Source organism: Taeniopygia guttata, chromosome 1A, assembly GCF_048771995.1.
Source record: "Taeniopygia guttata chromosome 1A, bTaeGut7.mat, whole genome shotgun sequence".
NCBI lineage: Eukaryota > Metazoa > Chordata > Aves > Passeriformes > Estrildidae > Taeniopygia > Taeniopygia guttata.
The window spans coordinates 43057681-43071652 of record NC_133025.1 but is presented as its reverse complement, the minus strand read 5'-3'; the positions used below and the strand labels follow the sequence as shown (position 1 = coordinate 43071652).

Below are 13972 nucleotides of genomic sequence, written 5' to 3'. Positions count from 1 at the left end.
GATCTCTGCCCCAAGGCAGAGATTTTTTATGTGCATTCTCTGGTACATAAAAGCAGCCACATTGCAGTCTTTCCTTACAGCCAGGATTCCATAGGGTCTATCTTCTCCCTGGCTACCTATTTAAATTTGTAGGACATTAGTATCTTTGAGCCTTATATGACTCTGTTGTATTAATAGGCCCACAGAATAACAAGTTCCCGAGGGAATCATGCTTGAACAGGGAGACAGATGCATGTATTTTAGCATCCACACAAGGAAAGGATCATGTATTTCCCTTCAAGTCTTGCTAAGAAAAGCCTCCTCTGATACAAGACTGTTAACTAGTGTCCTCAAATTGCTATCATCTTCCTCTGAGCACTCAGGAATTGCTAACCTAGGAGAGTAAAAAACATTCTACAAAGGGGTTGGTCAAGTTACTTGGGTCTGGCAAATTAAGCAGTCTGGCAGTTGGTTGTGTAGGCTGTCACTCTTCTTGAAATATCTATAAAACTTGCAGTTATTTCTGTTTGGATTCAGAGTAAGTATCTATGGTCTGCCTAAATATTTAAAGATCTGTACAGCTGTACAAAACCAATCTTATTCCCATTATAAATCTGAAGTGCAAAATTCCAAAAGACCATACCTGCCAAATTTCAAAGCCATTTTGTACTATGGACACATGAAAATGATGTCATGGGTATGACCAAAATCACCACTTATCAGCTGAAGCCACTACCAAGTGTGTGTGCCCTTAATGGGCCTCAGTTGTGGATCCAATGACATTAAGATGAAACAAACCTGTAGCTGGACCAAACTGCATCCAGTCACATAACGCTGCCATGCTTGAAGCCTCCAGCTGCAGCACCCAAATTCTTCTGTTCATGTGCTCTCAACTCACGCAATGTGTGAGGATTTTAGAGTACTTAGAAATGTCAGCTTCTGGGTGGAAAAATGATTTTGATCTTTACACTACAACTGGTGCTCTGCTGTGATATTTGTTCTAGTCGGCACAATTAGTCATTGACCAAGTTTATTATTTACTCATGACCCTTTGTCTGGTATCCAGCATGTGAAAATCGCAGCTTTTGGACAGAACAGGGAACAGTAACCTGTTGAATTACATATACTAGAGGGTCCAGGTATTCCAGTAACTCTCCTGCCACGTCTGATGTGGGGTTTTGCCTTAGCAGCTACAGATACTGATTCTTTCTCAGTTAAAATTGACAGGAAAATTAATCCACAAACACCAGAGGTTTATGTCCAAAAAGGAGACAGAGGAGTCCTTTAACTTTGTTTGAATAAAGTGAGAGGTCATGGGGCATTTCCCATGGGGTCTCTCAAAATTTTTAGGAGATGCAGCTCCATTTTATCCTAATTTCCTGGCTGCATTTTCCTCTCTCTTTCCCCAGTGGCCGAGGTACTTGAGAGGTACAGGCTCCATAAGATGAGAAATATGTAAGACCCCCTTCTAATGTATATTCCACCTCCCATTTTTCTTTTTCATTGTGTCTCTGTTTTTTTTCTCTAAATCCAGAGATTTAGCAGTCTTGAGTGGGTAACAGTCTGTGTCAATTAGTGGAATTCCTACGGAATTTATGGTTCCCCTCCTTGCTTCTTTCACATCTCTGTACCTGGCCTTATCTACCATCAGGCCCACAGTTTGTTTGTAAAGATACTTCCTTATCCCTCCTTTCAGCTGATGCTTTTTGTGTTGTACTTTTTTTTTTTTTAAGGTAGGTATTTGTGTGAGTAAAATGTTCTTTTCTAATATTTAAAAAACACCTAATGTGTCATACCACAAGATCATCTTTTCAGCTGGGGGCTTGAAGCAAGGAGCTGCTTCATCAGAATTAAATTTGAGGTTAATAATCGTAACAAGTTCGCTTCAACAATCCTCCCTGAACGTACATTTCTCAGTACTTTCCGTGCCGCACGAGTAACAGAGTAATACGGCGCTGCATTTGCTTTGCCTCCTTCAGCGAGCCCTCAGCTGCAAGCTCAAACCACAGTCCTTTCCCTTCCCTCGGCCGCTGCCACACTGACGCCAGCAGCACGGGGCCCGCAGCTGTCGGGAGCCCGGGCAGCCCCCGAGGGGAGAACGGCCAAGGGCACAGACACCGCCGCGCTCCGCTTTCCCCGCCCTGCCCTCGGCAGCCAGAACGCGTCTGGGGCGGCGGAGACCCGGCACAGCGCAGGGACAGACCGAGAGCCGCGGCGCTGGGCCCGGGGCGGCGAGAAGGAGCCGGGCCCGGGCCCCCGCGGAGCGATCAGGGCGCAGACCGCGATCAGGGCGCAGACCCCGTCCCGGGAGCAGCCCCCGGCCCGCTCCGCCTTCCCCGCTCCCGGCGGCCGGGCGGCGGCGGCGGCCGCAGCCCCTTCCCCGCGGGACCCGCCCCTCCCCGGGGCGGAGCGTGGCGGCTGCCCTGCCTCCCCGGCCGCGGCGGCTGTCACGGGGCGAGCGGGCCGCACCGGGCTCCTGCGGGGCCCCGCGGCTTCCCTTCGGCCTGGCCGCGGCCGCCCGACGGCATCCGCGCTCTACCACCATGCTCAGGCGGATTCTGCAGCGGGTAAGGCAGCGAGGCCCGGCCCAGCAGCGAGGGCGGCGTGCCGTGCCGTGCCGTGCCGGCGCCGTGCCGGTGTCGCTTCCTGGTGCCGGCCGGGCTCGGAGCTGCGCTCCGCGCGGCAGAGCCGGAGCCACCGGCCCTGTCCGGCCCGTCCTGTGGCCCCGGAGGCCGTGAGTTTGTCCGCCCCCGCCCTCTCGCTGGGAGACGGCCCGAGCCCCGACGGGACGGGACGGGCCAGGCCCGCCATCCCGGCTGGGGGCGGTGTCGCCTCCCGGGCTGGGCGGAGGTGCTGGCGGCGGGCGGCTCCCGCGGCCGGGCCTGTCGGAGGGGCGAGGGGCGGCCCTGGCCGGCGTGGCTTTTTCCGTAACGCGGCGGCATCTCCGCCCGCCGCCTGCTCCCGCTGCTGCGGCTGCGGCCGCCCGCGCAAAGGGCAGGATAAAGGGAAGCCCGGCGTGGGGAGAGCCGCCGCCGGGACCTGCGGTTGTGTCCTCAGGGGCTGGCAGGCAGCAGGCTCTTAACGCCGAGAGACAGCCCGGCAGCCACCGTCCGGCCGCCTCCCGTGTTTTAGGAACCGGCTTTTCCGGCGGCTCTGCCGGGCTTGGGAAGCCAAGTTGTGACACTCGTTTATGAGACACTTCCCGCTTGCCCGGATCCCCTTGCCGGTGCTGGTCGCCGTGCAGCGGGCCTGCGGGTGGGAGCTGCCGGGAGGCGCTCGCACGGGGCAGGTGCCAGCGGGTCCCGGCTCCGTGCGGCCGGGGGCTCGGCTGGGGATGCACCCAAAAGGGTTGAGTCACGCCGGCCGTGGGCAGGCAGCGCTCCAGATCCCGTACCGCAAGAGAGCGGCGTCCGTGTCACGCTGGAGGCGTTCACGGATTGAGGGAAAACCAGCTGCTCTCCCCGTTTGATCCGCTGTTGCTTCCAGAGCGTGCTGTCTGTGTAACACCTCTGCGACAAAGTGTTTTATTGGAAACGCTGGCTTACTCTCCTTACCTGCCATGCAGAGAAGCGTTGCTACAAGAATGAGAGGGGAAATAAAGTAAGCCTAACACCAGCTTTTTCAGTGTAAAACATACGTCAGATTATTTTTGGTTATAGACCCTGAGCAGGTGAAGATCTTGGTCTATTTGGAGCTTTGTGTTTACAAGGAGGAACTTCCTTCCTGAAGCTTAATGGGAAGCCCTGCTAACAAGCAGGAAACTTGGTACGGACCTAATTAAACATTGGCAGCAGTTAACTGGGTGTTTATTGATTCTGAGAAACACCAGGCCATGAAGGAAGGCTTCTGTGAGAGAGGAAAAGGCTTCATATAGTGCCAAAGGATATTTGTCCCTAAGTACGAATTCAGCTAAACACATCTTATAGACATCACACCTATAGTCAGTGCAAAAGTTTCTGTGTGAGAAAGACATCTTTTCCAAAAGATTGAACTAATAGTTGTTCTGCAGTTGCTCCTGAAAATTACGAGATTACAGGAGAGCTTATTGTCAAGAAAGGTGAAACAGACTTCTTCCAGCCTAAAAATTAAATAAGAGAAATGTCAAAATTTTTGAAGGTGTAAACTTTTTAGTTGCTGAAAATAACTTTTGCCAAAAATAGACATTGAAAAATTCACCTGATACTAAAAGGGGCTTTAGGCATTTTTGTAAAAATAGTGATTGCATGCACAACCTCGTACACATGTACCATTTTGACTTGCACTCTGGTTGGCAGACTGTGAAAAATACTTCTGCTGTACTTTGGTATTAAAAATGAACCTTAGGTTTGTGTCAGATATTTTACTAAAGAACATAATCATTAATATCTTTCATGTTTCTCGTACAGTATTTGAAGGATAAGGAACCTCCTCTTGACCTTTTTATTGTCCATCATTTGTATAGCTGGCAAAAAAACCACTGCCTTTCTGTCCCTGAAACATAGCTTCTTGCATATCTGTTTGGTTTGTTATATATTTATAGGTGATGCCACCCTTTCTAGCCAGAGAGCTAGGCATTAATGGTGATATAACTTGAGTTATAAAAGCATGTTTTTTGAAAAAGGAATTCTTGATTACATTATTTACATTCTTCATTACATTTTTTATTACTTTATTAGGCTGGCTGACAAGCTGCAAAGGAGGAAGACAACAGCTAAAGATATTATTTATAGTTTCTGATTCCTGAAGTTTCAAAACATCAAATGTTTCTTTTTTATACTACTTCTCTACCTTGATCACCTTTCTATTTCATCCACAGTTAAAATTTCTGTTTTTAAAAGCATCTTCACTGTGACTTTGAATGACATATTTTCAAAGTGGAAAGTATTATAATGGAAACATGACTTATTTAGTTTTTGAGGTTAGTATCTCCATGCTGTCTTCACCTAGCTTCTCATTTTACGTCCTTTCTCTACAAGCTTCTGAAGTTTTTTACAAGTTTTTAAATTTTACGTGTGTTTTCAACATGACATCTCAGGGATCCACCTGTTTTGTATGTTTGCACCTTAAAACTCCCTTTTGTACATTGTTGCCACGTCCTGGTTTCATGCATTGTTCATTATGCTGATCTAGAAAAAGGTAGTTTTTCCCAAAAGGCATCTGCATGGAATGTCTGAGACTTACCTTTCCTGCTCAAATAGTTTGATTTTTGTCAGTGGATTCCTTGGAGAGCAGTATTTTCTTTATTTTGTTCAACTTTGATGCTGTCTGTGGACATTGTGTCATCTCTTCATTGTTAATCTACTGTGGGACAGTGGAAGTTGCCTATGGCCTGTTAAAGCAGAACTCATTTCTCGTATTTTCAAGGAGGAGGGATTTATTTTCAGCTGGTAGAAAACTGATTGCTGTTACCTCCTTCTGAGCCTTCTTCCCATTGCTCATGATTTTTTAGTGGTGACTCATCTATTGGACCAGTGTGATGACTTTTACATTAGTTTTTGTCTCCATTATTTGTCTTTAACAGTCTACAACTGTTGACTACTGTGCTGTGTTTGGGTGCTCCCTGTGCTCTTCTACTGCTTTCTATTTCTAACTAATGCTTGAGTTTTTGGTCTTGAGATTGTGGTGTCTGGGAGAGAACAGGGCTTTGCAGGCATTTCTGTACCTCAGGTAGTACAGTCATCTTTTCTCTTACTCCAGGCTCAGGCACAGAGGTATTTACTTATCTTGTCTGAAATCATTGCATCTCATACCTGACTTATAATTTTCTTTTCACATTTATAAGTGCGGGGCTCGCTAGATTGCATATTTACTCGGATAGATGCTGAACTGCAGCTGTGCCTCTGCCCTCTCCTCAGAGTCAAATGTGTGCCTCTTCCTGGGTACAAAGTGTGCTTGTGTGAAACTGATGGCATGATGAGAAAGAAAAGTTTTATGCCCTCTGAAGTCAGGAGTAATTTCATTTTACAGAGTCATAAAGTAGTGTCACACTGCTTTAGAAGTAAATGGTGTTACTTTTCTGTATGGCAAAATACCCTGTTCCTAGCACTGGGAGTTCTTTGGCAAGAAGGGCTTTGGCCCTCTTACCTTCTCATTTTTGTGTCCTGTTTGTTGCTTCAGGACTTTTTTATGGTTGTAGTAGTACCCTTAGTAGCTGTATTTAAATCTGTGCTGGAAAACCTGTTAAATCTGTATTTTTTTCACATTTCAAGGCTTTACATTATTTTTTCAGCAGTTTTAATTTATTCTGAATTTAAAATTGCTGAAAAGAGTATTCTGGCTGAAAGGAATGTAGCTATAGACAGATAAAAGACTGTGAAAATGACACGGTAGTGGTCTATATTTATACTCTCTCATCTTGAAACATTAACTCAACTCATTCATTATATAATTTTCTATTCCTTTTCAGAAAACAAGCTGCAATCATTTTCATAATTTTTGTTGTTAATGATGTTTCTTTATATTAGGTTGCAGTTTTGAGAAAACATTATGAAGTTTAGCATATTACTTCTACAACTGTAGGGCTAGCAGTAGAAACATAGGCTTCTCTGTAAAATAGACAAATGTAATTGACAACTAGGAGAGAAGTATGCTGGATCAAAGACTAACTTTGCATTAGTCTTTCTACTCTGGCTATGCCTTCAGATGTCAAATGTTAATTTTGTAATTGTACGTACACAGTAGCCTGTGTGGAAATTTTCTTTTTCTCTGGGGTTAGTAAGTCATTTATTTGCTCCCCTGTATAGGCCAGCTGAAAACAAAGAACATCATTTTGAGTCCTTTCGTAGATTACAAAGTCCAAATTGTTCAATGTGTTGTTATTCTTTTTTGTTTAATGGAATGTGATACCACAGTGGTACATGAGCATAGCATGACTGTGTGTGTGAACTGATTTGATGATGCAATGATCAATTAAAAAAATACATTTGCAATGTCCCATTCTTTATTTGGTAGGTGAAGGATATTTAAATTATTACAATGTTGAAAGATATATTAATTTCATTTTTGATCTTGGCTTCCTTAACATTCTTCCAATTTTTTATTTAATATTTCTTATCCATTTTGCAAATGGATACTATGAACTATAACTTGAAAGTTACTTAATGACCTCTTTCCTTCCTACTCTTCTTTACAGCACATGACACTCACCAGTAAATGTCACCATTTGTACTAAGCTTTCTAAATCTAGCTTGGAATTATAGTTACTCTTTTCAAGAGCACACATTGATTTTTGAAAGGTTAAAAGGATTTTACCAGGTATTGCATAATAATTTCTGTCATACAGTGCATGCAATAAGACATGCCATCCAGTGCTTATTAGTGTGATTATAGCATGTCTGAAGAGTTTCATAAAGCAAGTACTTTAAGCAACCATGGAGTAATAACAGTGTACAGTGGAGTAATAACAGAAGAGCTTGCATCCCGCAGGTTGTAATAATCTCAAATTTGTGGTGCTAGAACTAGCAGAATTAAATATGCAAATCTCATTGCAAAATGGAGTCAACTCTGGGGTGAAATGGGATGGGCAATTAAAAATGTACAGAAGTATTGTATAAGGAGTTATGATATGAGATGAAGAAAATGTTATCTTAATTGTTGCAGAAGATTCTTGGTTTTGGGACAAAATGATTCATTAGGTATGCTGAAAGGGTGTATTAAGATATTGCAAAAGTGGAGGTAGATGCTGCCTAAAGACACAGCAGGACCATTTCTTAGTGCCATGAAACATTAGATGCAGTATTCTAACTTACCTGTCTTCCTGGGAGACCTGGCTTCAATTTACCATTTGTTTTAGATATTATTCTGCTGACTGTCAATGGAACACAATCCACATGTTCATTAATGGAGCTACTTGTATTTCAAAGCTTTCCTGTGGGATGTGTGTTTCTGTGGGCAGCACTTGTTTATGCTGCAGAACAATTGGGGCAGGAAGGGAGCTCAGGAGCTCCCTAGTCTGAGCAGTGGGCAGGATCAGCTTGGAGGTCAAGAGTAAGTTGCTCAGGCCTATCTCATACTGGAAAAGCTGTTCTTTACAATCAGTAGGAATCTCTCACTTCAGTTACTGTGTTTTTGCTCATTTTAGCATTGTGTGCTGCTTACACCAGCTTGGCTTCCTCTGTTTGATGGCCTCTTGATGAGTCGTGGTGTGGCTGCTGTTTGGTGCTCCCAAAGCTGTCTGTACTTCCAGGCTGAGCCAGCCCTGTTCCCTCAGCTTCATCAGATGCTTCATCCTCAGATGTGTTGGTGTCCTTTTGCTAAACTTGTGCTGGTTTATCAGTTTATCTCCTGGCCTAGGAGTGCAGTATCTTAACGTTGTCCACTAGCTGTTGGCCAGTGGGGAATGATCACTTCCCTTGATCAGTTGGCTGAGCTCCTTGTTAACACAGTCCAGGCTTCTGGCAGCCACCTCTGCAGACAAAGCACACTGCAGGCTCTTGTTCAGCTGGCTGGCTGACACAAGGCCTCAGTCCTTTTCAGCAGAGAGACCTCTGTTACTGCCAGGAGTTTTCCTTCCCTGGTACAGGACTCTGCATTTATCCCTGTTGAATTGCATAGGGTTCCCCTTGGCCTGTTTCTTCTGGCATTTCTAGGTCCCTCTGAGTGGCAGCCCTGCCCTTGGGTGTATCAGCTGGTCCTCTCAGTTTGATGTCACGTGGAAGCATGAAGAGTGTGCACCTGTGGTCCATGCTGGGATGTACCTTGTTTAGTGTCTGTATCAGTAACCCTGGGAAGAAGTACCAATGCCTTCACTTTGACATATTTTGCATGTGTATAGAATCTCTGCTTACCCCCTTTTTTGCCTCTCCTATTATTAAGTTGCAGAGCTTGCATTGCATTGCCTATTCCTTTTGTATGCTGTGCTAGAAGGAAATGGTGTTCGTATTTTCTTTAGAAATACAATACAGCTAGAGTGAAAAAAGCATGGAGTAGGAAAACCAGAGTATGTTGGTCACTTAACTGATTACTTCAGAGAAGGTTGGAATAAGGAGAGATGGTTGTCTTCTCTTCCTGTCACCAGTCCCCATAGCTTAGTGCTTCTCTCCTCACTTCACTTTGGCCAGTCTTCAGAGCCTTTCCAAAACTGAAATGTATTTCACTGGGAAGTAAGTTCTTAATCAGTAAACTTGACCTATTAATGCAGAATGTTTGCTATTAGTGACATATTTTTTAGATTTGATAAATAGTAAAAGGCTGTTAATCTTTGTTATCTATGAAAGTTGAAAACAGAACATTATTTTTAAATCAAAGCAGGAAAATATACGTAATATTCAAAGAATGGGAGTCATGTGTGCTGCAGATATCTTATAAGAGGTTATATAACTGATTTGCCTTCAAAAAAAGGGTCTATTTGAGCAAGAAAATTCTTTTCCAGATAAGATTTTGGAGGCACCAAGATCACGAAACTAAAATTACTTATTTTACCTAAGTCTGTAGTTTCAAATCGGAACTGTTGTTTTGATTTTCAGCATATTCATAGGAATATATCTTTTTAGGTTGTCTCACTGATTAGCATGTTATAACTTTACCACAGGTTTGATTATTTTTATTTTTTCCAATCAAGACAGTGTACCTGCTTGTGTGCTTGTTGAATCAGCAGAGTTCTCAGATTTTGGTTTTCAGTCTTTCATATATTTAAGAGCTTGTCCAGAATGTAGAAAAGTTATCAAGAAAGTAGGATGATAGTAGTTTATTAGTAATGAAACTTTTTAGATTGTAATTTCTACTGTTTTCCTATAGGATATAGCGACCTAATTTAACATCACCGAGAGTAAGTAATACAAGGGCAGAGTTTAACCAAAGTTTTTGTTTTGTAGTGAGCATTCATGAGAGGAAGTGTTTTAAAATCCTGGCCTTTGCTTCTGGTATCTGCTTGGTTTTTTGTGGATGGAGAGTGTTGGATATAAGTTTTTGTTGAAGTGTTGTGCTGAAAATTATATAATTGCTTGTCTACGTGTTCACTTCTTTTGGAGGGAAAATGCCTCTGTATTCCAAGAAGTAGAAGAGAGGCCTTTGTATAGGATATGTGCTTTATTAAATAGGTATTAAGTATTAAAATATAGATTCTCATTTTTGTCTCCCCCATCTATTTCAGACTCCAGGTAGAGGTGGGTCTCAGAGTTCGGATTCAGATTCATCTGCCACACCCGGAAATGCCGTGGACGTGAACAATGAAGGCTCCTCAGAGGTACTGTGCACCATACACGGGACTGGTGTCTTAAATCTTGTATGCTGTTTCTCTGATCCATGGATCTGTTGGAGTAACTTTTGATGCCCTTCCTAAATATTAGCTGTACTAAACAAATACTTACAAATGTCATATTCTAAAAATTGTTTGTTATTTAAATAAAAAAGGAAGACTAGGCCATTTTTATATATAACTATTAATTAGGCTTATCTATCCAAGCAGTCAGGAGCAATTCTTTCTGTAGTTCTGGAGATGAATTATTAAAATTAAAAGCAATGAGATGTAAACTTAAGACTCCTTGTTAATAAATCTTTCATGAGAGCTGCAAAAAACAAGGATTGACATTTTATTGTGCTTGTACTTCCGTTTTGCCTTGCTTCTGCTAAACTATACTGTACACTGGAATCCTCTTCCTTCTTGTAAAGTATCAAATATATTGGGTTTTATTTGGTAGATAAATGCATTTGAAGTATAAATCCTATCAGTTATATGTGCTGTATGCCATACTTAATCAGCAGAATAAGTTGTTACTCTTGCTGCAATCCCATATTTTAATGTCTTTGTATTTACACTATTGTCTGACATTAGCTCTGAAAAACACAAACTGACTTCATTGGCTGTTGAAGCTCATTTGTGCTAGTGTAGATTACCTATCTTGAAAATGTTTTGAGCTTAACATACATATACAATGTATATACAGTGCATGCAGGACTAATTACCCGTATTACAATATTAAATGGAGCAAAGTGCCCTTTCTTACACTGAAGAAAGTGTGTGATGATTCAAATACTCCTGTGTGTGATATGAGATAGGAGAAACTTTCACTGTGCAGTTTCAAATCCTGTCTTTGCATCTGCTTCTTTCTTAAAGCCTTATTGCAGTCAATGTAATCAGACATTTCTTAATATTTTGCTGCATGTTCTACATGTCACACATTTTTGAGTCCTAATCTGTTTTGTGTGCATATTTAACAATCCCTGAAGCAAATAAATATTCTTAAATTGCAGACTAAAATCTTACTGCTTTTTTAGTTGATTAAGGCATAAAACCATGCAATGGAGATGATCTCTTCTTTCTGAAGCTGGGTTAAAATGATACAGTTCTGTTAACATGAGTGCAGCATTGCTGACTGTAGGGCTTGTGGGTGCTGTAAGGTCCATCAGTACTGATGGAGTGGTATTTTCTTGATGTGGGATGAGCTTCCAGTGTGGGGTGTGCCTGCACTATTGCCCCATTGGCTGTTCTTTCTACTGAGTTGAAACTGGATCAGACCACAGGCTGCCTTTTCACTCTTGATATGAATGTGTTACATAAAAAAGTATCTTTTAGTTGTCCATAATTCCATAATTTTTTGCACTGAATGTTATCCTTAGTGTTGAATTTCAAAGTCTGTTTGAAACTGAGCTTTGAACCTGGTGATGGGTTTTTAATTCACAAGACTACTCAAATCTGTTAGCCTTCCTTTTCCCTCACAGCTCTTTGTTTTATCATGATATTCCTATCTGGTTCTGCGTTATTATGCAGTCAGAAGTCCATTAACTTGTTTTCACTGCAGTTTCTTAGCTAGATTTTCTAATTTGTATTGTTGCAAGATTCAAATGGAGAATAATTGTGAAATCTGTGCAGATTTGTATGTTTCCTTTCTCCTAAAGCCTAGTTGAAATAAATCCTGATTTTTGAGAATTGTAGTATGAAACAGAAGGAGTGGGAAAATGTGAATTCAGACTGCTCAAACTGCTCAAGAAGAGTTAAAAATTTGCTCATATCCTGTCTGTGACCATGTTGGCACTTCAGGTCACAGGTAGACCTATAATGAAATCTTTTATTCGCTGTTCAATCTGCCCAAGGAGGAAACAAATGAGTCTCTCTTACCTTTGCAGCTTAGGTCCCAGTGCAACTGTCAACAGTACAGGGTTGCTAAATATTCCATGCTTGGCGAGTCTACCAGTGAGATGGTGATTTCCTTAGTATAAAGTAACTGTGTTAACTAGACAGGTTTGCCTCAGCCTCTCCTGCTGCTGTTGCAAACTTGCTTATTAATTTATGGAGGCATTTCTGCAATCTCACTGTACCACTCCCTCTTTGTCTGAAACATCTGAGCACCCTTACAGGAAACCTTGTGATGGACGTGACGTAATGCCTTGTAATGCTCCATTCACGATTTTTTATGCAGCTTGTTTCTGTCACATGAAGGGGGCACAAAGAGTGTCAGGAAAACACATAGTAGTATGCAGCATGGTCCTAGTTCTTAAGGCATGTTTTAGATTTATTTATTTTCATGTCCTTAATAGCTCTTCCTTCTTGCTTTCTCTATGGTATTGCTGTGGTTTGTAAAAGTTCTCTCTCCAAAAGGAAATCAGACTTTGCTTTTGGTGATTGTAGAGAGCTTTCAGCATAAGAATTCAAACTTTTGATTCCAGATCTGCATTTTTCTGTCTTTATTAGTTTCTGAAAAACAAATGTACATTTCACAGGGCTTCATCTGTCCATTGTGTATGAAAGTGTGTGTAACGCCCACTGATCTGTCTGAACATTACCAGAGTGAGCACACTGGGACAAAAGGAAGACAGGAGCTTCGTGACCTCCCAGCTGTTACTGTGGGTCTTGTTTATTTTATTTAAATAGCTTTGGTGATGGGCTGCTTTACTACATATTTACCCAGTGTCAGCCTTTTAAATTGTTTCTTTTGATTCCTTGCTTAAACACAATTTGATCTCATATGCATAATTCGAAAGTATACATTCAGCAAAAGAATTAGTTCATGTCTAGTCTTCTGTTTTGCAGTTGTCTGTGACATGAAACACTTGCAGTATTGGAAGACTTGCAGTCACTGATATACACACTTTTCTTTTACAACAGCTTTTGCATGATTTTCTTATAAAAAAGACTGTTTCCTTGTTTGATTGTCTTCACATCGGACTCGGTATTGTGATAAACTAAGTGTTGGATCAGGCACATCCTTTCTGAAAAGAAATGTTTTGAGGTCTTATTAGATAACCTTTTTAAAAGCAATTTCTAGTGCAAGATAGGTACATTGGGTAAAAGAGAAGAGAGGGTGGTAATGTAAAAAAACTCAGAAACTTCTCTTTTTGAACATGTTTAAGACTTACGTATTGCAGCAACATTATAAAAATAATCAGAAAAAGAAATTTTTAGTAGATAATCTTGATGGATTTTTTTATGCCCCCAGTGAAATGCAAAGGCTCTTCCAATTAGTAGATATAAATTGTAGTGCATTTCTAAATTCTTCCAGTTGTGCAGTGTAAAACTACACACTTAAAACACAATGCATGGTTTTATGGTCCAGAACTAGAAGAATTTAGATTCTGGAAGTTAGCAGCCTCCAGCTGCACAAGGCTGTCTGATTCTTTTTGCTGTAAACCTTGAGAGAGTAGATTTGGCTTCTAGGAGTAGGCAGTTTGCTGTGCACTAAATGGCTTTGTACAGAGGTGAAGTTTTACATTGTTTCTGCCAACCTTACTTTTGATGAGTTTTGAAATCTAAGTGTTTATTCTAGGATGTGTGTGTGATGTGATTTTATTGTTGTTGTTATATTTGTTGTTATATTTGCTAGGTAGTGTCTTTTTCCTTCCTTATACTTTATGTGTATTTACAGTGTATTTCTGAAGGGAAAACTTCAAATTGTTGGATGTTATTCCCAAAAATGATGGAAAGAATGAATACCTTGTTTATTCTAGAGATAATTTGAGATGTCATTTTGAGTGTGAAGTGTCACCTGGTAAAGTGAGGAAGATGTGTGGCAAGACTGACCTGCTGATGTGCAAGACTGCACATCTCGGAGTGGTGTGGGACCTCCTCAGAGCCAGGGTA

At 41.8% G+C, this 13972-nt stretch overlaps 1 protein-coding gene across 2 annotated transcripts in view; it reads left to right on the top strand.

The window, feature by feature from the left end:
* The first annotated feature begins 2351 nt into the window (after window positions 1-2351).
* Window positions 2352-13972, top strand: part of EEA1 (early endosome antigen 1) — a 65866-nt gene continuing 54245 nt past the window's right edge. The window contains exons 1-3 of one of the 2 annotated variants that reach the window (XM_030261213.4): window positions 2352-2546; window positions 10049-10141; window positions 12616-12738. In XM_030261213.4, coding sequence (XP_030117073.2) covers window positions 2523-2546; window positions 10049-10141; window positions 12616-12738 — 240 coding nt within the window. In that variant the 5' untranslated portion in view covers window positions 2352-2522. The remainder of the gene's footprint in view (window positions 2547-10048; window positions 10142-12615; window positions 12739-13972) is intronic. The other variant, XM_030261231.4, reaches the window with a different exon arrangement.